Source organism: Pleurotus ostreatus (assembly GCF_014466165.1).
Source record: "Pleurotus ostreatus strain PC9 chromosome Unknown scaffold_5, whole genome shotgun sequence".
NCBI classification, from domain to species: domain Eukaryota; kingdom Fungi; phylum Basidiomycota; class Agaricomycetes; order Agaricales; family Pleurotaceae; genus Pleurotus; species Pleurotus ostreatus.
In genome coordinates, this window is record NW_023503160.1 from 369,082 (window position 1) to 393,452 (window position 24,371).

At 50.9% G+C, this 24,371-nt stretch overlaps 8 protein-coding genes across 8 annotated transcripts; 5 read left to right on the plus strand and 3 right to left on the minus strand.

Moving 5' to 3' along the window:
- Positions 1–1,123: 1,123 nt before the first annotated feature.
- On the plus strand, positions 1,124–5,893 carry PC9H_007084 (uncharacterized protein; the record flags this gene model as incomplete). Its single annotated transcript, XM_036776620.1, has 16 exons — positions 1,124–2,037; positions 2,089–2,308; positions 2,362–2,383; positions 2,438–2,471; positions 2,523–3,219; positions 3,274–3,605; positions 3,665–3,885; positions 3,944–4,224; positions 4,281–4,313; positions 4,373–4,410; positions 4,464–4,640; positions 4,699–4,848; positions 4,908–5,096; positions 5,151–5,331; positions 5,453–5,608; positions 5,660–5,893. The coding sequence occupies 16 exons, from the start codon at positions 1,124–1,126 to the stop codon at positions 5,891–5,893; spliced, it is 3,879 nt and encodes a 1,292-aa protein (XP_036630240.1).
- Positions 5,894–6,179: 286 nt separating this feature from the next.
- Positions 6,180–8,053, minus strand: PC9H_007085 (uncharacterized protein; the record flags this gene model as incomplete). The annotated part of the gene is made up of 10 exons (XM_036776621.1): positions 6,180–6,335; positions 6,403–6,678; positions 6,729–6,814; positions 6,868–7,210; positions 7,267–7,305; positions 7,388–7,547; positions 7,605–7,650; positions 7,716–7,758; positions 7,820–7,951; positions 8,000–8,053. The coding sequence occupies 10 exons, from the start codon at positions 8,051–8,053 to the stop codon at positions 6,180–6,182; spliced, it is 1,335 nt and encodes a 444-aa protein (XP_036630241.1).
- A 1,201-nt stretch (positions 8,054–9,254) lies between these two features.
- On the minus strand, positions 9,255–11,700 carry PC9H_007086 (uncharacterized protein; the record flags this gene model as incomplete). The annotated part of the gene is made up of 9 exons (XM_036776622.1): positions 9,255–9,878; positions 9,955–10,098; positions 10,155–10,229; positions 10,309–10,767; positions 10,826–11,082; positions 11,131–11,230; positions 11,290–11,457; positions 11,564–11,610; positions 11,661–11,700. 9 exons carry the CDS (start codon positions 11,698–11,700, stop codon positions 9,255–9,257), a joined length of 1,914 nt encoding a protein of 637 aa, XP_036630242.1.
- A 1,762-nt stretch (positions 11,701–13,462) lies between these two features.
- PC9H_007087 (uncharacterized protein) lies at positions 13,463–15,379 on the plus strand (the record flags this gene model as incomplete). The annotated part of the gene is made up of 4 exons (XM_036776623.1): positions 13,463–13,690; positions 13,745–15,128; positions 15,187–15,251; positions 15,305–15,379. 4 exons carry the CDS (start codon positions 13,463–13,465, stop codon positions 15,377–15,379), a joined length of 1,752 nt encoding a protein of 583 aa, XP_036630243.1.
- Positions 15,380–16,188: 809 nt separating this feature from the next.
- PC9H_007088 (uncharacterized protein) lies at positions 16,189–18,272 on the plus strand (the record flags this gene model as incomplete). Its single annotated transcript, XM_036776624.1, has 10 exons — positions 16,189–16,277; positions 16,329–16,361; positions 16,416–16,542; positions 16,600–16,783; positions 16,835–16,934; positions 16,991–17,191; positions 17,248–17,482; positions 17,543–17,769; positions 17,824–17,986; positions 18,045–18,272. 10 exons carry the CDS (start codon positions 16,189–16,191, stop codon positions 18,270–18,272), a joined length of 1,587 nt encoding a protein of 528 aa, XP_036630244.1.
- A 167-nt stretch (positions 18,273–18,439) lies between these two features.
- SAM4 (AdoMet-homocysteine methyltransferase) lies at positions 18,440–19,656 on the minus strand (the record flags this gene model as incomplete). Its single annotated transcript, XM_036776625.1, has 3 exons — positions 18,440–19,349; positions 19,400–19,545; positions 19,600–19,656. The coding sequence occupies 3 exons, from the start codon at positions 19,654–19,656 to the stop codon at positions 18,440–18,442; spliced, it is 1,113 nt and encodes a 370-aa protein (XP_036630245.1).
- Positions 19,657–20,299: 643 nt separating this feature from the next.
- RPS0 (structural constituent of ribosome) lies at positions 20,300–21,301 on the plus strand (the record flags this gene model as incomplete). The annotated part of the gene is made up of 3 exons (XM_036776626.1): positions 20,300–20,435; positions 20,488–21,126; positions 21,189–21,301. 3 exons carry the CDS (start codon positions 20,300–20,302, stop codon positions 21,299–21,301), a joined length of 888 nt encoding a protein of 295 aa, XP_036630246.1.
- A 1,199-nt stretch (positions 21,302–22,500) lies between these two features.
- On the plus strand, positions 22,501–23,900 carry PC9H_007091 (uncharacterized protein; the record flags this gene model as incomplete). Its single annotated transcript, XM_036776627.1, has 10 exons — positions 22,501–22,701; positions 22,753–22,855; positions 22,910–23,077; positions 23,130–23,219; positions 23,282–23,371; positions 23,476–23,521; positions 23,572–23,603; positions 23,657–23,719; positions 23,771–23,815; positions 23,869–23,900. 10 exons carry the CDS (start codon positions 22,501–22,503, stop codon positions 23,898–23,900), a joined length of 870 nt encoding a protein of 289 aa, XP_036630247.1.
- Between the last annotated feature and the right edge of the window lie 471 nt (positions 23,901–24,371).

Consider the following 24,371-nt stretch of genomic DNA (forward strand, 5'->3'; position numbering starts at 1 on the left):
AGCGAGGCAAGTACAGCGTTTCTACTGCTCGATCCAGATACGCGCTGTCGGTGCTGAACATCTACCCCTTATATCGAGATGCCCAGGCAAAAATTCTAGGTCACGGCTTTAATCTCATATCTGAGTTCCTTTGACTGTGCACTTCAACGTACTCTTGAGACTGGATAAACGTATCGAGCGAGCTCATACTCACTCTGAAATGGATTCACGGGTGCTGTTCCTCCGACGATTCGTCGGAACTGTGTTTGTGCTTTGGACGCTGATGGCAACGTTTGAACCTCCTTGTAAGATTGGTCAGCAGAGGTACTGGGAAGTAAAGAACACACATCGACCACTTGTTCCGTAGTCTGAAGATCGCAGATTCTTCGTCCCCGAACGTCTGCAACCCCGGCTATCATGATCAACGGACACCTTATTTGATGCTTTTGTGCTCCCGAGCTCATTGACAATTACGCCATGCCTTTCCGTCATGCGCCTTATCCTTGTGGTGGGCGGTGCGTTCCGAACTTGCTGTATTTACTGTGAGAGATGGATTTGCCCATCGAAAGAGACTGGGAGTTCGTCCAGTAGTTGGCCAACCTATCCGAATTCGAGGTATCACCGCATATTACGACACTGATCTCGCCGCGTTCTATGGTGGACAATGCACTGGCATTCATTTTGTCAATCGAGGTCCTGCGGGACGGACCGCACCGAACGTTCCCGTCGCGACTTGGGATCAAGATTGCGACGGTGTGAGCAACGGACCTGCCCTTTCGACCGTAGACGCGAACGAGAATCGCCTACTTTGCTTTTTCGACAATTTCAACGACGGGAGCGATACGTTTGCTATTGACTGTGGTCCATTGCAGGACGCTGCAACATCTATTCCATTCCTACAATTCCAAGCTCACTAGACTAGTCTTTACTATTGCCCTCGCATCTGATAAATTTAAACTCTATGAGCTCCCTCGATAGAATACATTGAAGGAGTCTTGCGACTTCGACTGTATTGAACAATATCCCATGGCGGTACCCCTTTGCATCCCCTAAGTATAAAAATAGATCATCGTTGATTGGCGCGCGCGCCAGTTGCCCGCCGCGTAGGCTCACTGGCGGCGTCGTCGACCTCGACGTCAAATCCATGGAACCCGTTCGCGAGGGCCAACCAATATCCTTTCACTCCGACCGCTCTGATGCCTTGCAACGTCTCCGAGATGAGAATTCGAACTTCAGCAACATGGTCGGTTCACCTGAACAAATGACCTCTATGGACCGTCATGGGCGCAATACCACTTCGACGTCGTCCCCAACGACGCGCGCAGCATCACCCGCACCGGCTGCGCGTCCGCGCCCTATCTTAAACCCACGGAGCATCTCCTCTTCGTATTTCCCGGCCGTTCCTGCGAGCCGTTCGCTCCCTCACCATGCCCCAAATCCTGATGATATGGGAAGGATAATTGCCAGTGCATCGTCCCCATCGAATGATAGGCATCAAAGGGATAGGCAGTGGTCTCTATTTGAGCAGCTCATGGAGAACGAGGGTCTAAACTCACCACTGCCGACGTCACGTCCCAGTCGTTCATTAAGACAAGGTCGCGTTGCTTCGAAACGAACGTCTTCCCCCTTTGCTGCTCATGCTGCCGACAACTCCACTGCTGTAACCGACCCATTTCTTACCGAACATACCCCGTCGCCTATTGACGAGGATCCTCGAATCCCTCCACATTCTCAGACCACCACTAGGTCTAATACACACGACTCCCTTTCATCGAATGAGGAAGACGACTCGTACGACTCGGATACCTCAGCGACAAGCATGCATCAGGCATATGCCTACGACCCGTCTAAACCCAGCCCGATGCCGCCTTGGTACTCGCCTCGAAGATTGCCTACTATACCTCTGCTGTACCGCAACATCCTCAAATGCGCTATCGCCTATTTTATTGCTAGCTTGTTCACATACAACCCTTACCTCTCTGGCCTCATAAGCGACATCACATCGTACAGGTCAGGTGATCGAAAACCTGTACCTAGTGGACATATGGTTGCTACTATGTACGTCTCTGCATTTGTCTTCATGTCCTCATAACATTCAAACCGGAATAGTGCGGTATACTTTAATCCCGCGAAAACTCGCGGTGCCATGTTTGAGGCCGATTTGTTTTGCTCTTTCGGTCTGTTGTATTCTTCTTTCGTTTGTCTCGCTTCGATGGGGACCTTCTGGTGGCTGGAGCTCAAGCCGGGGTGGGAGTGGCTGGGGGACGTAACGGTGATCCTGTGGATTGGACTGAGCATGAGTATAGTGGCGTGGATGAAGGTCTACATGGTGAGTTCGAGTGCAAGCAGTCTTATACGCTCAACTGACTTGGAAGTCTATAGGGAAGCCCGCAGTTCAATACCGGTATGGCATGAAGTATCTCTTTTCTCGCTAGACTCTAAAACCTTGCTTTGCTAGCTTGCAGCATGATTGCCATCACTCTTTTTGCCGTGTACGTCCCGTTGTTCTCTGCAGTAGCACATTGACTGAGCTAGGTTCACAGTATCGTCAAAGAGGGCGGCTTTGAAACCTTGCTTCAGGTAGCGCTAATCGTCATCACCGGTTCGGTCATCTCCAACCTCGTCTGCCACCTTATCTTTCCACAAACGGCCACGGCCAACCTCCAAACAAACATGACAAAAACACTCGATTCCTTTTCCACGCTACTGACGATGTTGACGAATGCCTTTTTGTTAGAGGAAGGGCTGCACCACCCGAGCCAAGGGAAGCTGCAGGAGGCAGTGAAGGCTCACCAGGGGAGTTTTACAAGCTTGAAGAAGGATCTAGAAGAGGCGAAGAGTGAATGGCTCTACGGAGGCCCGTGGAGTAGGGCGAGAGATCAGCCGGAAACCCCAAGGACTGCTGGACTTCGTGACGAAGAAGCAAGGGAGGGACTATCCTTCAGACAGGATGGTAAGGGGGCGGGAGCGAGTATGCGTGCCTACCAGGATGCGGTGGATAGCTTGACCCGACTTGCCCAGCATCTCAATGGATTGAGGAGTGGGACGAGACTACAATACGAGCTAACAAAGGCCGGCCTCGTCAGGTTGAAGGGGAAGGGAAAGAACGCTAACGGAGAAACTGTCACGATTGGGTCCGACACGAGTGCAGAGGGTGAAGAAGACGCGTTGCTGAAGGCTGCTGCAACCATGTTCGGCGATCTGGTGGACGACCTGGGACCCCCACTAAAGGCGTTATCTGTGAGTAGAATCTTACCTTCAATTATCAGGCCCGTTTGTGATATGTATGCACAGACTTTGTGTGGTCATTCGTTGAAGTCCTTGCGAGACTCCTTCGCCCAATCGCGCACGCACAAGGAGACCAGTCGAAAGCGACGGATTCGGCGCATACAGCCGCAGGATTTCATGGATCTGGTGGAAGGCCTTGAACGGGCATTGATGCGGTTCGAAAGCACGTCCAATCATGCCGTGTTGAGGCTGTACAGGAAGAGTGATCTTATATCGGCGGCGCAAGGCGACGCGTTCATGTCAGCGAGCTCGTCTTCGTGGAAGACCGATGGAGAGAAGGAGAAAGAGGGAAACATCTTCACGCAGGGCGACAACGAACACGTCTTCCTTGTGTATTTGTGCGTAGGATGTGGCACCTTGTCTGTCCGCATACGGCTGACCTTGTATCATTGCCTAGCTTTATCTTCACGTTGCAAGAGTTTGCAAGAGAGCTGGTATCGCTCGTCGATGCCATGGAACGCATTTATAGCCTTGAACAAGAGAGAGTGCATCGGGGACCATGGTGGAAACGGATATTCAGTGGTATCTGGGGATTGCTTAAGCGTCCGTTCTCGAAATCAAAACCAAAACGCCATAGAAGACCATCAGCCGAGCACCCGAGTTTACGTCGAAGGATCTGTATGTAGAGTCCCGCGTTTCTCCTTTGCCTTCCTTTTACTCAATGCCCTCTCGTCAGCGCACATCCTCCCCGCCGTTGGGAACCGCCACACCCATCCGTCCTTCCCCAAGGTCCGACCTCACGCGCCCAATACGATGCAAACGCCCCCTCGAACTAACTTGTCCTTCTTCGGTAAAGTCGGCCAGATGGTATGGTCCGTTGGAAACCGGCTCCAGCAAAGAGATGCAAAATACGCCATCAAAGCGGGGATGGCTACCGCGTTATTGGCTGCTCCTGCGTTCTTTGACGCGACAAGGACCCTGTTTGTGGACTGGTGGGGCGATTGGGCGCTGATCTCGGTAGGTTGTGATTTAACCTATATTGATCCTCTTACCATGTTATTAATTCTGAATAGTTCTTCGTGGTGCTTTCGCCAACGATCGGCGCAGTAAGTCGAGCGTTGTTTGGGACGAAGCGAGGATGCTCACGCTTTCCCGATCATTATAGACGAACTTTCTAAGCGTGCATCGTGTCTTCGGAACAATGTATGTTATGTCGCATCTCTATGAAATGGCTGTGAATACTGACGTTCCCGAAGTGCTGGTGCCTCCATTGCTGCGGGGATATACACCTTATTCCCCGACAATGCTGTTGTCCTCCCTATCTTCGGCTTCTTTTTCTCTCTGCCGTGTTTCTACTTCATTGTCGGGAAGCCCCAATATGCATCCTCCTCTCGATTCGTGTTGCTCACGTACAATCTGACATGCCTATATTGGTGAGCCCCAATTTGACGGTGGTGTGCGAGTACTGTCTAAGCCAGTTTCGTGTTGCAGTTATAATTCAAGAGAGGCGGATATCTCGGCTGTATACGTTGGCTTTCACCGTGCAGTAGCGGTCACGATTGGCGTGGTTTGGGCAGCGTTTGTGGCTCGTTTCTGGTGGCCCGCCGAAGCGAGGAGAGAGTTGGGAAAGTCCCTAGGAGAGTGAGTATCGGTTGGTTGGCAGTCCTTCAATGCCGGTCTGATGGCCATGCGTCGGATAGATTCTGTCTGAACATGGGGTGGCTCTATACTCGTTTGGTCGCCTCAAACTCGTACTTCCCAGAAGGCCAGGATGACACTCGCAGGCAGCTACTGCACCCTAACGATGAAGAAACCCATGAAGACAATGCGTTGACTTCACTCACCCCTCAAGAGTCTCTAAGCAATTCAATCCGCGAATTCATGTCAATGTACGTTCCCCCTCATTGATCAATCGCCAGTAGCTGAATGCCATGGTTTCATAGGGAATTGCATCTGCAAATCAAATTGATTGAGTTGCAAGGTTTATTGGCCCAAACCGTCCACGAGCCGCGGTTGAAAGGGCCGTTCCCTGTACAACTTTACCGAGAGATTTTGACGAGCCTGCAAACAATATTGGACCGATTCCACAGTATGCGGTGTGTCACGACACGGGAAGAATGGTATGTGTTGTTCTCTAGCTCCTTAGCGTTCCCACACTAACCAGACGTCTCATTAGGTATACGGTATGTTGTTATCAGCAATGGCGAAAATACACCGAAGCCTTAAATCTATCTTCACTATTTAGCAAGTACGGAAAGACTTCATCATCCCAGTTAACAGGGAGCGGCGAGAGATGGTTGGCAACATTATCCTTTACTTCTCCACGCTAGCCTCCGCGTTCAGATTGAAGGCGCCTCTCCCTCCCTATCTTCCCCCAGCTGAGAAGGCGCGACAACGGCTGGTTAGTGTCCATACCCCTCATCCAGGCACATGTCATCTAAAAATCCTGTAGGTGGACGCAATACGTCAACTAGACGTAGTGCGTACTCGTGATGTGAAAGGATCGAGACACCTTTTATTCTTCGCATATGCCCTCAATTTGAAGGGTGTCACTGAAGAGCTAGAGTCGCTAGGAAGGACGTTGCAGACGGCCTTCGGTGTCATTGGACAAACGCCTGAAGAGTTTGAGGCACTCTTTGAGTCCGAGACGACGGAGGGCCGAGAGCGCATTGAACATGCTGCATAGACGTTCCATGTTATGTTTGCACACTGTAGTTATGCTGCGCTTCATCTGTTTATCTTCTCTCTTCTCGTTGTCGAAACTGCATATTCAATCGACGGACAGTTTGGCTTTCACCTTGCCCGGGCGCAGGTAGTGCTATACATGTATTAGTTATATCATACAAGGACCACGACAGTCAACGATCATCTAGAACGAACAATGCCATCACGAACTACGAGTCCAACGCCCAGCTTGGACAACTCGTTTCTACGTGAAACCCCCCTTCTGACTAGATAGCACGCAACAGAACTCAAAACGCGTCTCGGTATCTTGTCTGGATAGGCGCGTTGATTCTATCCCTATCCTCGTCTTCCCCGTCTTTGACGCCATTGCGGGCATTTGCAGCTTCCTGCTTGAATTGGCGTGGTAAAAGCGCAAGACCCAACATGTACAACACTGGGAGTAACTACATCGGCGAGCATCAGAGTCAGTAATCTCATACCTCGAGATTTACTGGAAATGAGGTTACTCACCACGACCCAGATATACCAAACAATGTTGGCCCCCATCCTTACGTCTCCTCGGCCAGTACTCAAAGGCCACTCTGTTGTATATCCGGTTCTGACCTGATAGAACGACAGGCCGATGGTCAACAGTCCGACAACTGCGTGGATATAATTCTGGAGCGGACGGCGGGCAGCCGGATGTACGGCGTAAGCAGTGGCCTTGGGTCTCGGCTTGACGAAGTGGATGAGAGCACCGAGAGCACATTGGAAGAAGTAGAGGGCGAAAAGGGCTACTCCCCATTTCTGTGAAATCTGTGAGACAGACGACGCCCGAATGGAATGGCAGGACCCACCCTATGAGTTGTTGAGAGGTGCACCCCTCCTGCTTTGTGAACAGCATAAATTCCCAAAACAACACCGACGACGATCGTTGGGCCAGCTGCGAGATAAAGTAAGGAATATGGGCGTTGGACACAACATAGCCTTGCGTACCGATGCCCAATTGAACAATCCAGTGGGCTTCAAACCACTGCGGCCATAATGTCCTTAGATATCTCGCTAAGAGGGCCCCTGTGGGAAGGAACAACAGGAATCCGACGATACAGAATACTGCGTGCACGACGATGATCCTTTGAACCGGCGTGAAGGGGATATCACTCGTAGCACCCGAAGACGCGGGATTCGTCGATGATGAGCCAGACGAATCAAGCGCTTTAGTGAGGTCTAACTGTGCTGTTCCCGTTTCGACGTGTTGATTGATCGATGCGTCTGCGGCTGCAGCTGGAACATCGGTGCCAAACGCGTAAATGACCCATTGTGAGGTTGTATCGTCTTTCTATTGTCGACATAGGTTAATTTGCCGTAAAGGGTTTAAAAATAGATGACACTAACTGGAACTGAGAAGGCAAATTTAGGCTGGTCGCCCGAGGCCTACATCGTAGCTCTGCGTTAGAATGCTCCATCCTTTCGATGGGACGGCACTACAAGCTAATCAATAAGTAGCTTGACGCACCACGCTAAGCCCATTATGCAGCGTAGCTACTTTCGGCGGGGAAGAATCGACGGTAGGCATTACTTTCTGTGTTGCTATCCTCTGCGATATTGTAATACCGCCACTCGAAGGTGCCCAAGCAAGAACCATGGGTGAGTTGGTCATGCTGCGCCCGAAGCCCCTGAACAAAGGAGTGAGCTCTCGAATAACCTTGAAGGCGGTTCAACTTGTTGCTTACATGGCCATCCATCCGAGAGATCTCTCACCCGTACTTTGGAGGATATCTAAAAGACAATGTTAGCCACGGAGGGAAGCATCGACACTACGCCAGAAGAACATATGTGCGTACACGTGACACTAGTGTCGTTGACGATAGCCGAAATGCACATCGCCTGGCGCGATACGGACAAGGAGTCAATGAGAGCGAGACAATCTAAGAATGAATGTGCTCACACTACCACAGTGCGAGTCGCCCGTTGTCCCAGCCAACTCTGAGGAGCTCGACGTGGTATTGGCGGTACCGCCACTAATCGTGTCGTCGTCGTCGTCGTCACCATGCTTTCCACCTTCGCCTGGGCGGTAAGCCTATCCAATGTTAACACGGATTCGCCCCATAGCTCTGTACCCACATACATTCGACGCAAGGGCGGTTAGACATATTATCGGGATAGCGCGTCGCAGCAGCATGGTGTTGGTGGTAGTGGTAGAAGGTAAGGGCCCGGTCTGCTCGTCGAGATGTTAGTCCCTACCTGCCAAATTTGGCTCCCACGGTTGGACCAAACCTGGCCCAAACCTACTCCAAACCGACAGTTTGGTCTGCTGTACCAGGGGGTTTGCGGGTGGGTTAGGACCTTCCTGTCACATTATTATGTCAGCGTTAATATACCTGGTGGCACCTTGTATCAACTGCATTATCTATTCCCTCCAATAAACAGTACTACAGCTTGTGGTGTTTATTTATTAATGAATGTTAGTGGTGAGATAGCAGGACGAAGAAGTGAAAAAAGGACAATCCGTGGCTCGAACCCGCAACCTTTCCGTGCTAAAAAGTAGTACTCAAGCGCGCAAACCGCTAAACCAACGTACCACATGTTAAACTCTTTTGGACTAGTATATCACCTACTGAGCCGGGATACTTCAGGTCGCCGACAAGAAATACAAGAAATACCGAAAGCAGAAGTTTGCATGTATTTACTTTGTATCTATTGCCGCTTTCCCACCATGATGTCTGTGACTTATTTGTGACGATTCCCAAGCGCCCTGAGCAGACTCCAGCGCTAGGTTTTGTCAAGTTCAATCTCCGCCAACCCCAGGCCCGAGGGACTGACATCTCGACGAGCAGACCGGGCCCTAAGAGGGGAGGTAAGCAGATTAACCGCAACTCTTCGAAGGGTTATATGATGCCTTCTATTGGCTGACAACCGCCAAGTCTAATTTTGCAGGGTCTAGCGAAATAGGCTCTACCTCAACGTCAGTGGCAGTTACCAGTATGTCCGCCGCCAGAGTTGTGGATCCAAGTGCTCGCCTTCGTGCGATGAATTGAAGCCTAATGCAAATGCCCAAGTCATGGAATATGTCTACATCTGCCTGTAACCCAGTAGACACGTCTCCTCTTGCACATACCACAGACAGTCGACACGCTGCATTCATGCCCATGCTCGAGCGATCATCGGACGCGAGACAGCGGAAACATTCATATGTTGAGAAACTGGATGACATGGCCAAGCGTAATCGTTCCCGTGCCAATCCACATACAGGATGTAGTCCGATTCTCCAATCGCCAGGCGATCCGCAGCAAGGAACCCGCACACCTATTGAAAAAGTCATGAAGGGTTTACATTTTCTTATCTAACTGCAGTATACCTCCACGCACCAGGTGGCGCGTGTGCTATATACCCTTTCTTTTCCCCAGTCGATCCTCCAAACCTCGGTTGTTGTTGACGGGCGCCGCAGGACTTGCGTGCAGTCGAGCTAGCAACGAGGCTGGCGGGGCAGTGTTATTTCCACCATTTGAGGGTCTTCCTCCATCACGGTCTGCTGCGCCTTTAATGCTTATTCCTCCTTCAGCCTTTCCAGAAGACGATGGCGATGCCTTCACGTTGACCTGAGGGACTGGGCTGCGCAGTGGCCTATCTCTCGGTGTTGCATTCACCGTATTACGTTGTCTTGCCATTACTGCGCCAAACACGGAGTTGTTACTATTATTTTTGTCGGTTCCCATGCGGCTCAATAACGACGGTGTTTCTGCTTCTGTTTTCAACCTCTTCGCCGGTCGATCCTCCGTGATGCCGGGCTTAGATGTTATTCTTGAGATCGGGGTCGCGCTCTTGTCACCATCGTTATACGTTGGGCGCTTGATAACCACGGGAGAGGAAGCCGACGTCGATGCTGAAGGAGATCGGGTAATGGAATCTCTTGGTGTCGTGTTTGTATTGGGTCGTCTATCCGTGGCTGTGGCTGCGGTTTGTGTTTGTTGCGGCTTCACTGACGAGAACAATGACGGAGCTATGGACTGCGGAAAAAAAGAGGGGAAAAGAGAAGGCATGTCGGACACAACGTGTGAGGACGAAAAGCGGTCCGTTGCGAACCCTTATTAGGCCTTTAATGTGCCGCGCTTCTCTGATATTGTTATTACCACCAGCGTTGTCGTCGGCACAAAATGAGGAGGTCGTCAAACGTGCAAGCGCAGTTTCGAAGTGTGCTGGGATCGACCATGAAGTATCTTTGTTTCGCTATAGACAAAGAAATGAAGATAATAGCATGTATACATAGGAAAATGGGTACTTACGCGAACACACTCAGTGAGTAAGACGATGCAAGCACCCATTGTCCTCGAATCCGCGATCCCGATGTCCACAAGCCGCTAATCACAGGACCATATTAGTAAAGTTAGGCATTTGGCGACACTCCAGTCGGTAAGGATGAGCTCAAAGGACGCAAACCTCGAACAAAATGGGGCAAGCATCGACCGCTTGTCGCCTAACTTTGGCCGTCTCTTCTTCGGTCACCAATCCCAGACTAGTGTCGTCCCTACCCGAAGCTCGGAAGGCGTCTGCGAGTTGTCCGATGGCCAGAACCTGATTGGGAGGCGAGAGCCTTTGCAGTGTCATCTTCGATGCAAGCGAAGTGAGGTAAAACGCAAGTAAGTCCGTTGCAGGGGCGGCGCTTCGCTCCACTGCAAGAATATGTGCTAACCGAAGGTAAAATTGTGTATCTTCAAAAGTGATGGCTTGTCTAGATGCGCTACTGCGAAGCGCCTTGCGCAGCGAGTCGCGCGCCAAGTCAAGGAGAACGCGCAGGAGCGCTTTCCCTTGCCGTGATTGAGTGTTGTACGATGGAAGGACGAGAAGGATCTCCTTCACTATTTTGCCGACGTCGGGGGGCGGGAGTTTTGGTATTGCCTATCGTAGGAGCGCGGCTAAGTTAAGCACCGTTTTAGTACCTATCGCGGAGGCTTACCGCCAACAACTCCCCCACTAGCACATCTTCGGCTTCGCTTCCCGATGTCACCCTTCTCGCAATTGCATGTTTCGCTTCATCGGCCAGAAACGACAATACTAAAACTCTCAGCCGGTCCCTGATCCCTTTCTCTTCGTCGTCAGAGGAGGCTTCCAGAGGCGTTATCTGGTCGCACAACACACTGAGAGTGATTCGCGGGTCAAGCTCGAGGTGCTCAAGTAGAGAATGCTTGACCACGGTAACTTCATCTGGCTCGTCTGACGCCACATAAGTTACGTTGGAAGTAATAGAAAAGAGGTACATACCACTTTGCAATAGCTGCAATAATACATCCGCGTTACGCTTCACCCACTTTGTTTGGGCCCTTGACATGTGTGCTAAGGCTTTATACCCTTCTATCCGCACCTAATAACACAGATTTATTTCCAGGCCCTCTCACGAGCGAATGAACGGTGCATACTCACCATAGGCGACTGGTCTTCACACAAGTCATACACAGCATTGATTGAGGCTTCCTCAAGCTCCGGGAAATCCTTGAAAAAGTACTGGATACCATCTGCCGCGAGTATCTTTAGCGAAGCAGGATGCGTAGATTGGGTGAGTGATATGAGATGGGTGAGTGTGTCGCGCCTCTAAATTCCGTGTCCCCGTTGCATTTCAAACCAATAACAGTTTGATTTCAGGAAGGAGAGCGGCGGAATGAGATAATGTCGCATTGAGGATATTGGATATGCCCACCATGTTCCCCGTTTTGTTGGGCTGCCCTTTGGCTCTCCGTATCAGATCTATCCCCGCATGAGTACGAACGGGCGCACATACGGGATCAGTGACTCACCTCTGAGATCCCTTTCCTGCTCGGCGACATTTTCCTCCATCGTTGTTTGAGATCTGGCCTTTCCTTGAAAATATTGAGTAGTGTCGAGAACTATCCAAGAGAAAGTAAAAGTACAGTAGATTTGAGCTATGCACAGGAATTTGAGATGGAACCGGTCCAAGTTGAACTTCTGCAAGCGGAAGCCATGTGCCGAGCGCTTAAATTGCACTAGGAGCTATCATAGGAGAGGATAGGAGCTTCGCAGGCTAATTCCCATTTACCGTCTTTTAAGGTTGCAGACGTCTTCATATCATACCTTGCTTGGGCTAAGCTGTGGAAAGCCTTTGTTGTTCAAATCTTGGAATGTGGCCTTCACTTCTAAATTATCTATTCTATTATTGCCCACTCAGCTGCTGTTAAGCTCTACGCTTCAGCGCCCCACTCATCGCCTCCACTATCTTGAGCTCTAATTAGTGGACACCCCAGCTTTTACAGCGATTATCTTCCTAGGCCAGGCTCCAAGCTCATCTGACCCCTTGCGCTCAGCATGGTGCAGCATGACTGCCATCGGCAACAAAGCCCCAGGATTAATAGCTTCCTGAACATGTAGCTCTCTTCCATGGCGCTCTACCATTTCACCGGCGCATACGGAGCTGGCCAGTCGTAATTCGACACCGCAGTCGAGTCGTTCGAGCCCTAGCAAAATACACTTAGATTCCAATCCTCGTTGTTGGACATGCCACCGACTTTCTGCGCCGCCAGGCTCATGCGAACAGAGACGCCACCAAGCCGTTGTAACCCCCGTCTGTGACCGAACGCCCAGAAAGCCATTCATGCTGGATATTGCTCGTTTAATATCACCTTCAGAGATCGACGAAGCAGGCATCACTAAGTCGTCTCCATTTTGCGTGCCCCGGGTGGTCCAATAGGTTCCGAGTGCGTTGAGCTCAAAGTCTTCCCCATCTGCGACGCCGACTACTGTGAGCTAGGTTGTTCGCAAGCCTCGGACATCTCTATCTCATCCCCCCGACACGGTGCACCAACACCACGGTCGAAACAGGCAAGCCTCACGAAGGTCAATGACACTGTATTCCATTCCCTCGACAGTCGCGACTAGCGAAAAGGGCCCTGCGTCTGGAGACTTGGGCTCTAGCTACCGCGCGCACCTCAAATGCTGAGTTATTAAGAGAGCTTACTAGCAAGACGGATCATTTGTATCATATACGAACAAAGTTGCTGATGACAGGGAAGAGAGCTCAGCAGAGAGTCGACAACGGTTCTATACTTGAGTGCTGCACTAAAGCCCAACAAAGAGGTAGCCTGGAGGGCAAGTGTTGTCGTTTCCATCAAAACGAAAATAGGGCTACTGCTTCTTGGAAAAAAGCCTGACCACGAGTCACGCGCAAGGCACAAGGAAAGCAAGCGAGTTCATTCTGGAGCTCCAGAACAGATACCAACCCGCATTCAAAACACAAATACCGTCCGTTTCACAATGGTGCCAAGTTCATTGTGAGTGCAGCGACGGGTCCACCTCATTTATTGCATAACTTGCAATGTATCTCAATCATCAGTAACACTGTTCTTCAAAAGTAAACAAGCTACCTGATTGCTGCATCGCCAGCTTGAGCAGAACCCCAATGGATTTGTGGGGGTGATGTGGGTAAACCGCCAGGGAAAGAAGGTCACTGGGCTTGATCGCTCCCCGCTCAAGGTTTGTGCACAGCCTACGGCGGTGCTCCTGCCAGAAACAAAGTTCAATATTGTATACTTTCATTATGTACATGCCAAGGTACGTACCTAGGAACCTCCTTTGAAGGCCAACCATGAGGATAACTTTGCCCTCAGCTCGCGTTCTGGGCATCCCAGAGCTTTTGGCGCACATATTCTCGCTGTCGACTCGGCAGGCGAATGCAGTACACGCTCGTGTTTGCAAAGAGTGGTCCGACGCCGCTCTGGACATTCTGTGGCGGAGGGTTACCAACGTTGCCCATCTGATGCGACTGCTCTCACCGCTACAGGCGGAATACGACGAGGACGGCGACGTTACATGGGTACGTCCATCGATTACAACCAGGATTGAGAGAGTTATCGACCTTTCCGTCTAGTTTTTTGTCAAAGAAGGCGGAGATATCACGACGAGCGACTGGGCGCGGCTGAAGTCATATGCAAGGCGGGTTCGGACGCTCGTAGTCGAACACAGCGCATCGACACTCCACAAGTCCGTTTTTGAAGAAATCAAAATTGGAAATGGCGACTTCCTCGACTTGCTGCCTAATCTGCAACGACTCGAATGGTACATCGATCCATACTATTTCCATCTTTTCACCGATAAGAAAGTCACACATCTTACGATGCGCCTGGACCCTCAAGATGCACTACATAAATGTGTGTTTGAGATCATCCAGGATATCCCAAAGTTCCTGCCACACCTGGAGTCCTTGACGCTTCAATCACCATCGCATTACGAGCATATCTCCAACGACCTATTGGAAACACAGCTCCCAGAGGTCGAAACACTGGACGACATCCATAATGCAATTGCCACATCCTTACAAAGCCTTCCCTTGCTGTCGCACGTCTCGTTACCTAAATGTTTTCTTGTCTCGAAGGTCGTTCAACAGCTGTCCACGCTGAACAAACTAACCTCGACGGAAACATCTCTTCCGCTATCGCCCTGCGAGGCAACGTTTCCCCTCGCCCTGGCCGCAGACAGTTTCATCTCCATGACACGGCTCATCTTTTCTATGACGTTTGCCAGAGCCACGGAGTGCTTTGTACAGAGCAACCACCCGCCAAATATCGTTCACCTCGAGCTTGTTTCCACCATCATCGAACCCGAGCGAGATTATGCGCGCCTTCTTGAGGTGCTTTCTGACAGTTATCCTAGCCTCGAGGTGCTCGTTCTGGACTTCAAACAGCGGCGTGAAGTAGATGTCGAACCCACGGTACATACTGCGATCACTTTCCGTAGCCTACGACCCATTCTTTGCTGCTCCAAGCTCAAGACCCTGATACTGCGCCACTACTTCCCTTTCATACTAGAACATGACGATATTCTCTCAATCGCCAGGGCCCTTCATTCCATCGAGACGTTGCTGCTCAATGAGAGTCCACACGCTCTGCTGAAACCGACGTTTCCGATAGGGACTCTCCTGGTGTTCAGAACCCATTGCCCACGGTTGAAGCGGCTTGGTCTCTACTTTGGCACAGGGACCAAGCATATACCCATAACAGTTCCCGAAGGATGTCTGTCCAAGATATCCAGCTTGAAATTGGGCGCCTCTCGCGCGGACCCCTGCTTTGATGTCGGCTGTTTCCTCAACGACGTTTGCCCGAAGGCGTTTCTATCTTTTTCAAGCTACAGGAGTGGGAAGTATCGTGGACTCGGCTCGAGGATTTCCAAAGAATGGAACACGGTGCTTGAGGAAAGAGAAATATGGAGGCTTGCAGACATATATTCTGAGGAACAGATGAAGACCAACAATTTAGGTATACTCTTGCATCTGCGTTATAATCGGATATTAACCGTGAGCTGCTGTCTCCGTAGCTCACGTAGTTCCACCACGCCTTCGCCTCGAGATACTGAAGGGGAATTTTTACAAACAGGAGAAGGTAGGCCCCAGCTGGATCAGCCTCGCTGTATACTGAGCGTGGATGTTTCGTAGGAGAAAATAGCGCGAGAGAAAGAGCTATTTCGGGAGCAGATATATCAGGAAACCATGGATGAAGAGGGAGGATGAATACCGTTGTAGCGAATTTAGGTACCCCTGTTCCCCCCTAAAGACTCACTCACCGTTGACTCAAGATGGCACCATCTTCAACGCGCGTGCTGCGAGCTCTGATAGATTCGGATAGATTCCCCGCCTCCTTGATGCCCATTAACACCATATCGTACCGCCCCTCCGATAGCCAAGGCTATTATGTAGTCACAGTTGAGTATCTTTCAAATGAAATGACCGTCTCGTGTTGCTCCATATCGTCGATTGCATGCTCACCCAAGTTAAATTTACGCCCAGACGGTCCCCTTCTACCGCCTCTTTATTTCCAATCAGAAGTCTCCCACAGCGCCTCGGGTGGATCGCGCGTGCTGTAGACATCATCCCCGTAAGTCTGTACAATAGACAAAACAGTTCCTGGCATGGAACCAACGTGATGCGCACACTGTGCGGTCGCATGAAGTCGTGTCTTCTGAGGGATGCACGTCTTCCCGAAAGCCCACCCAAGCCGAGAGGAAGTAATGCGGGAATCAGGCTCACGCTTTCGAGGTGAGTGGTCTATGATATCTTTCTTAATTGAGAAGTTCTCTGAAAACGTAGTTAGGTCCCGCATGTATAGTTTTGGAGCGGGGAAACTCGATCAACTTGCCGTACCCCGTCTCCTAGTCGTGATGAATTTAGACTAAAAATACCGCCTACCCACCTCCGGAAGAGAAGCTTGTCAGATGGTGCAAGGTCAGGCGGCTGGGCCTTAAACGGTACTTAGCAGGAGTCTGGGAGATTTATAGCTGAGGCAGACTACTCCCACTGAGCTTTAGTCGAAGCAAGTTACAATGGCCGTCGGAGGTGCAGTCAACGCCACAGGCGACGCTGGATACGTTCATCTCATCGACCCAAGGCGGAAATGGTACAACAATCGGCGGTAGGTGTCCTTGGAGTCTCTATCTCATGCGCTTTCTCAATGTGCAATTAGTCTCATCGCCCTCCATGCGTGGATTGTCCTTCTGTAGGTATTCACTTGCGTCGAGAGCCTGGCGCGTGCTAACTTCTCTGTTTCTAGCCTCATCACCTCGTCCAATAATGGGTACGATGGAAGCATGATGAACGGTCTGCAAACACTTCCGCAGTGGAGGGACTACTTCCATACTCCGTCCGGAAGCATGCTTGGCCTTTTGAATGCAATTCAGGTATATTCGCATCTTGACTCGACCATGCAGCACACGTCTGATTTGTTTGTCGCGTAGAATATCGGTTCACTTGCTGCATATCCATTCTCACCGTATCTCGCCGATGGTCTTGGCCGTAAGAAGACGGTCTTCATCGGCGCCGTGATCATGTGCATCGCTACTGTGATCCAGACAGCAGCCCAGTCTGTTGGAATGTTCATCGGTGCTCGATTCCTGATTGGTTTCGGGCTTACATTCGGTGGTATGTTCGCCTCCTTTGTCCGCTTCTAGTTTACTGATTGGAACTCAACAGCTGGCGCCGCGCCAATGCTGGTCACGGAAATTGCCTATCCTCCATATCGTGGTCCTCTGACATCGACTTACAATTCCCTATGGTATTCGGGAGCCATTGTGTGCGTTCCATTCCGCCTTACTCCATGGGCGGGCTTTTAACGTAACGTGGGTGTAGTGCCGCGTGGAGCACCTTTGGTACATTCAAGATCAAGAACACCTGGTCGTGGCGTATCCCCTCGGCCCTTCAGGCCCTCCCGGCCGTACTTCAGGTATTCCTCGTCCTCTTTGGCCCTGAATCGCCGCGTTGGTTGATTAGCAAGGGGAAAGACGAACTTGCATTGAATACGCTGGCCTACTACCACGCCGATGGGAACAGGTGCGCCATTGAGTGATCATCCATCTGGCGACTCCCAGCTGACTTCGTGGATGTAGGGATGACCCCCTTGTTCAGTACGAATTCCATGAGATCAAGAACGCTATTGACTTCGATCGTACTGTCGCCGCTAATGTAGGGTGGAAGGCTCTCGTAGCGACTCCAGGTAACAGGAGACGCATGCGCATTATCGTCGCTCTAGCCTTCTTCTCTCAATGGTCTGGGAACGGCCTCGTATCGTACTATCTTAACATAGTACTCAACTCAATAGGTATCACTAATCCAACAACCCAGGTTCGTATTCTTATCTGTCTATCTCACCGCGGCCTTCCCATCATCTGAACTGCCGTCTAGCTCCTCATCAATGGAATTCTTCAAATATGGAACTTGGGCTGGGCGCTCCTGGCAGCCGCTCTGTGCGACCGCCTGGGCCGACGACTTCTGTTCCTGGCTTCAGGCGTGGGCATGCTCATCTTCTTTACCATGCAAACCGTGTGTTCCGCCGAGTTCGCTATCCACGAGTCACATGCCGCTGCGCATGCAGTTATCGCGTTCATATTCCTGTTCTACGCCTCCTACGAGTACGTACTTTCTCCGAGTGTTTGGCTGTGGCATCCATGCTAACCCTGATACAGTCTCGCCTTTACCCCTCTCATCGTCTCGTATACCGTCGAAATTCTGCCTTTCCCACTCCGCGCCAAAGGATTTACCGTCTTCAATTTCGCCATCTCCCTGTCGCTTATCTTCAATCAATACGTCAACCCAGTCGCGCTCGAGGCCATAAAATGGAAGTACTACGTACGTTGTCCCGTATCCAGCCTCCCCCTAGGGCTAACTCACAGCTCCTTGAATACAGGTTGTGTACTGTTGTTGGCTTCTCTTTGAACTCATATTCCTCTACTTCTTCGTTATCGAGACGAAGAACCGCACACTTGAAGAAACTGCAGCCCTCTTCGATGGCGAAGATGCTGCCCAGCACCTACACACTGGCGCCGTTGCCGACCTTAGCCCAAGTACCGAGAAAGATGAAAAGTCTTCCGGTTCGCTTCATGAACATGCCGACATTCCTACTACTCATTACTAAACGAGCCGACCTTTCTTTCATTAATGTCTGTACGATTTGGGCTATAATCCCTTCTACGACTCCTCACATGTTCATGCGTAACGATTCGCGATGTAAATATTACTGATACGATCAATTGATACACATTATATACATTCACTCGAGGCTTTTTGTGTCATTCTCTAAATTTAATAATCTATCGCGCCGACCAAGTGCTCGATCTCTTCGGGGCCTGTCCTGCAGCAGCCACCTACGATAACGCCGCCCCAAGCCTTGTTGGCTCTGACGCTTTGCACGACTTGATTCAACTCCTCCGCCCAGTGGGCCTTATCTCTCCCCTTTTTCCACTGCCGCAAGATCGTGTCGTACACATCACCTCCATTGGGGTAGAGGATCAACCATGGCGCCTTTCCTGTGCTCTCGATACTGCCGATCTCCTCAGCCATTTCTGCAGATATGTCGCCCATGAACTCGACACCGCAACAATTGATCCCTACAGCCGACGGTCGGGGTAGATTAGTGCCACTGAGTGCGGCGCGTATCACCTCGCGCGGACTTGAGGGGCGTTCAGGGAGCTTCCCAAATGGGAAGACATTGCATATCCACCACGGCTTCATCGCGTTCTCACCGTACTCTTCCTGAAGATCGCGAATCGCCCGGCGTATTGCTGCGACCTCACGAACCACAGGGACTGTCTCGAACGCCAAGCAGTCAATCATCGCCCATGTTTCTGGGTCGGAAATATAGACTTTGAGCCGCTGGAAGTGAAATTCGGCAAGAGCCTGTGTTGCTTCTTCTTCTTTCGCCTGTTCCTCGGGTGGAAACGAATTCCGGCCGTCCAATCCCTCACCAGGAAACGCCTGCGGACCATAAGGGGGAGGATAGAACCCGTCGAACTCTTGCGTTGGGACGGGCGTGGCACCAAATGGACCGATGGACAGTGCAACGCGGATCTTTGGCTGAGGTCCCCGCTTCGAGTATTCTTTGAGGAACCGCGAACGGGCTTCGTTCGCCAGTGCCACGCCTGTTTTCCAGACTCGGCTAGCCTCGTCCTTCGAGTAGCCAGCTCGCTCGAATGTTTCGAACGCACATTGGTAACTAAATGCGATCAGCGCGCGAAGCGGTTGGATATGATATTCTCGGCCTACGTTGCTGTTAAGATCACTTTTGCTCCCGCTCGCAGGAAGGCCAGATGTGCATTGATCACTGCCTCTGGATCTTCCATTATTACGTTGGCAGACCACAAGGGGGTGTTGGAAATGGATTTGGAGTAGAATGTTTCCAGTGTGGTTCCCTGATCAACACATTAGCCTGGTCTTGCGATCGATGGCGGGAAATGTTAACATACCATGCCTCCATCCATGATGGCCACTGGCGAGTCGAATAGTTCTGAGATGTGTGCCATAGCTGTGAATACTTCCAATGGCGTGTGAGGCGAATATATATTCGCCGTAGATGATACCTAGATGCGGCGATTAGACAAGGCGGAGAGTATACCAGGTTCTCTAGGGCCCCGGGTGGTCTAATTTCCACAGGCCGGAACTCTGGGCTAGCGGATTATCTTCAGGGGTCAAGACCAAACCTAGAAAGGCCTATTGAAGCGCCTATGTGATGGACATGCTAGCTGTGCAGGATCAGCCATAAAGTCATGCATATGACCTAGGCTTTCAACCTCGATAGAATACACAGTAACTTGGAATTCGTCGGAAGTTTGGGACCGGAATGAAGCTCGAACTTCAAACACAACCATGCGATGTTCTCACGGTCACTAAACAACTCTCACGGTCACTAAGGCCTTGTGTGGCTGCACCCCGAAGTTTGTGTTGATACCGATTCACCGCTCCAGCAAGAAATCAAGGAGACGTCGCCCGCCCGGCGTCCTGCTCAAAACTAACCTCGACGGTATGTTTCTGTGCCATTCGTATGTGGATTGCGTGGAAGAACGGATCGGAAACGGGGTTGGATGAGATGGATGGGATTCCTGGATTCGGGATGAGGCTGGTCCGATATAGGGCTTCTGGTCTGACTACGCCTACGATAGGTCCAATATGTCTTCAAAACTCCCATCCGTACTCAGCGCGACCGAGGAGGACATTCAGCTCCTCCTTGCTGCCCAATGCCATATCGGCACGAAAAACTGTGACAAGCAGATGGAAGGCTACGTCTGGAAGCGAAGATCTGACGGTGAATAGATATCGTAAATATTCTGGTGCTTCAGGCCTAAACTGTTGGAAAGGTATCCATATCCTCAACATTGGCAAGACCTGGGAGAAGCTCGTTTTCGCCGCCCGTATTATTGCTACCGTCGAGAACCCAAATGACGTTTGTGTCATCTCTGCTCGCCCATATGGCCACCGCGCCGTCCTGAAATATGCAGCCAACACTGGTGCTCAAGCTATCGCCGGACGTTTCACCCCTGGCTCATTCACCAACTACATCACCCGTTCGTTCAAGGAGCCTCGTTTGATCATCGTCACCGACCCCCGCGTGGACCACCAGGCTATCCGTGAAGCATCTTACGTTAACATCCCCGTTATTGCTTTCTGCGACACCGACGCCCCTACTAAATTCGTCGATGTTGCTATCCCCACGAACAACAAGACCAAGCACTCGATCGGTCTCGTATGGTGGCTCCTTGCCCGTGAAGTCCTCCGACTCCGTGGAACCATCCCCCGAACAGCCGACGGCTGGAATGTCATGGTAGATATGTTCTTCTACAGAGACCCCGAGGAAGTAGAGAGACAGCAACAGGAAGAGGCTGCTGCCAAAATCGCCGCCCAGGCCGGCGACGCAGAGGCCGCACCTTTGGATAGCTGGGATGTCACCTCGGCAGCACCAGGCACTTCCATCAACCCCGCTTTGGTTGCTCAGGATGGTGGTGCGTTAATTTTGCTCGGGCGTCGATTTCAGCGCTTACTCAACTATGTATATTCTTAGCCGCTCTTGACTGGTCAGCAGAGCCTGCTCCTGGTGCACCCACTGATTGGTCTGCTGAACCTGCTGCTGCTGGCGCCTGGGAGGCAACCGCCACCGGTTCTGGCTGGGATTAAATACTTGTAGTGGCGGCTTCAAGATGGAGCGGTTGTCGTGTCTAAATCATCAAATGCTACCCTCTATTGTGCTTCTCCCCTTTACGTTTCATATTCCATGCTACTTGCCACATTATCTCCCGATTGCATAGGCTAGGCTTTATGATAAACCATGACATCCCTCTAGTTGATCGTGTCTCGTGAAGTTGACTTTCTTACAGATCCTTTATCATCAACGATGTGTGCAGATGACTGATAAGTATCGCAGACCAACGCTTGTATTATCATCTCATCCTGTCGCGATGCTCCATAGGAACACGCTGGTTCGAATGAAATCCCAGGTGCGTTGAATATGATTCGCCTGTACATAGTCTGCCCACTAATTATCGGAAAATTCTTCAGGGTTGACCATATGCATCGAGGTCTAAAGTAACCTAAGTTCCGAAATCGTTCATCAGCAACGAGTCTTCGCAGTACCTTAAACATTAGTACTGAAGCCTTTGGTTCCAGCTTCTGCATTCTCTTTGACGTTGTGGCGGTCCTTGGAGACGACTGACTCTGCATTCTCCGGTATCCAACCCAGAAACAAAACGAACACGGAACATTGATACCAATCCTGGTTTCTCGTTCGGGCCCTCAGGCCCCCGACCCGCGTGGGGCACCGGAAGACCCCCATGTTGCCTCAGATTGCCTCCTTGGTCCGCCGGAAGCCGTCAGATAGGTACCGCATGTCCCCAGCTTTCCCCACACAGCGCAAGCGTCTCTCACACACGTCTACCCTTGTCTACCCCGCAAAGATCTGTGATCGCACCATACCTGAACCGCGGCGCTTGGAATCGTTGTCTGTACTGGCTGTGATCTACCTAGCTGGTGACAGCTGATGACGACCATGCGGCTCACAAGCAATTTTTGAAACCACTTGAGCAGCAGTAAGGTACAACACCATTCCTCCACATGTTCTTCAGTTTCCTTACACCCCCACAGCTCCGTCACAGTCAGATTTCTGAGCGATTTCTGTCAGCATTCGGATCGGTGGGCTAATGAGCCATAAACCCCAGACAGTCAGATGATGACCGAACTATGTAGGGTCTACCCCGAGGGCGCATGGGCATCGCGGTGTTGGCCAGAAAGCGACCTTCGTACACATTCGCATTTATGCATAAAAGCGGACATAATGCAGAGAGATACTCCAAGTTCTACAGGACCTCCCGAGCCCCAGGATGTACGCGTTGGTGTTTGTCGTGACTCTCCTCCTCACTTTCCTTGGGTCCACGCAAGCGGCGCCCGCGCTACCATTGGAGGTTCGGGACAGCGGTGTCTCTCAAGCCGTGTACGATGACCTCGTCGTTTATGCCAAGTACTCGTCTGCCGTCTATCAGCCATTCTGCCCTCGCCCCCTGGGTAGCTGGATGATCAAAGCTGTAAGTTTCGAGAGATCGTTTCCGCGATTGGATGTGCTTAACGTTCGTTAGTTCGACACCAAGGGGACACAAGGATTTGTCGCGCGTGACGATGCCAGGAAGGAAATCATCGTAGCCTTCCGGGGCTCATTTGAGATAGTTGATATCTTGATCGGTACGTTCGGATTTGTTGATCCTACTAACATCTCTAAACATGGCCACTGCGTAGATATTCAAATCATCCTCACTCCATTGTCGACGCCTGGTGTATCCAACGTTGGCAGCGCACGCGTTCACACCGGCTTCCAGAAGGCGTACAACTTTGTGACCGATGAGGTTCAAAGTTTGATGAAGTCACAGATCGACGCGTACCCTTCTTACAAGCTTGTCGTTACTGGTACGAGAATTTAGTTCTCGGTAGGAATATCAGGACCTGACGGACCCCATAGGCCACTCACTAGGCGGAGCTGTTGCCACTTTCGCAGCCCTTGCCCTCAAGTCGAAGTACCCCAGCAAATCTCTTCGATTGTTCACATACGGTAAGTGACTAGCTAATTGATTTGTTGATACTCTTGATGGCTGACAATGTTTATCGACCTAGGCGCCCCTCGGGTTGGCGATGCTGCGTTCGCTTCGCTGGTTGAGAGCCGTTTGGGGATCAACAATATCTATCGAGGTAAGTGTTCCCCTAGTACAAAGACACAGTTACTAACTGAACACAGGCGTTCATACCTGGGGTACGACACCAGCCGGTTCAAGCAAGCTAGTTTGCTGACGGTTTACTTGAAATTATAGACGGCGTGCCGACTCTTCTGGGCAGATGGCTCGGTTACCGACATTAGTACGCTGCAGTTTACTTCCCCACCTTGATTAAGGCTAACAACTGTAAAGTGGCACCGAGTACTGGCAACATAAAGATCCATGTTTGTCGTACTCGACTCCGTAGTTTCTTCTCTTTGGCTGAGATCTTCAACAGCCAAACCTGAGAATGTTCGCAAGTGCAACGGCGGCGAGGACACTTCCTGCAGCAATTCTATAAGTAAGTATTTCTCCGGCAGAGCGTGTTTCTTAATAGTAACATACACATCAGTCTCAACCGGGATAAACCCACCACACGCCTTCCAGTTCGGCCAAGGTGAGCTCTTTGCCACTTGTGGAGATGTTGTGGCGCCTAATTCTTGCCCACAGTGATGGCTATTAACCCATTACTGTGTTTCTAGTTTTACGGGTTTAGGCAATTGTATTTCATGTATTATTATGGAGATCCCACGAATCACTTTTCTACAAATTAGTGAAGACGACGCTGGCCCCTCCATCGGCCCAAAGGGCGCTCAGAGATCGCCGACTTGGAGACTGTTTCTCTATTTGGAGCCTACTCTGAACTGGCCGCAAATATTCATCCTAGGAACCTGTACTGCAAGTTCCTAAACTCTGCTTCTTAATCAATGACAGAAGGCGCCGTTCAGCTGCTCGCATTAGTCACTTTTTTTAAGAGAATCTTCAAGAACAATGGAGATTAATGACATTGGGAGATAAGATTAGTTCGTTTGACCAAGCTCCTCACCCTCTCATTTCTCTGCAATTGCTCTTTGGCTGCTTTGCACCGAAATGCAAATATGTCCTGATGCGACCTTGAGCGGCTCCCCGCAAGTTGCTGCTGTTGGGCAGCTCTCCAGTTGCTGCATTATGTA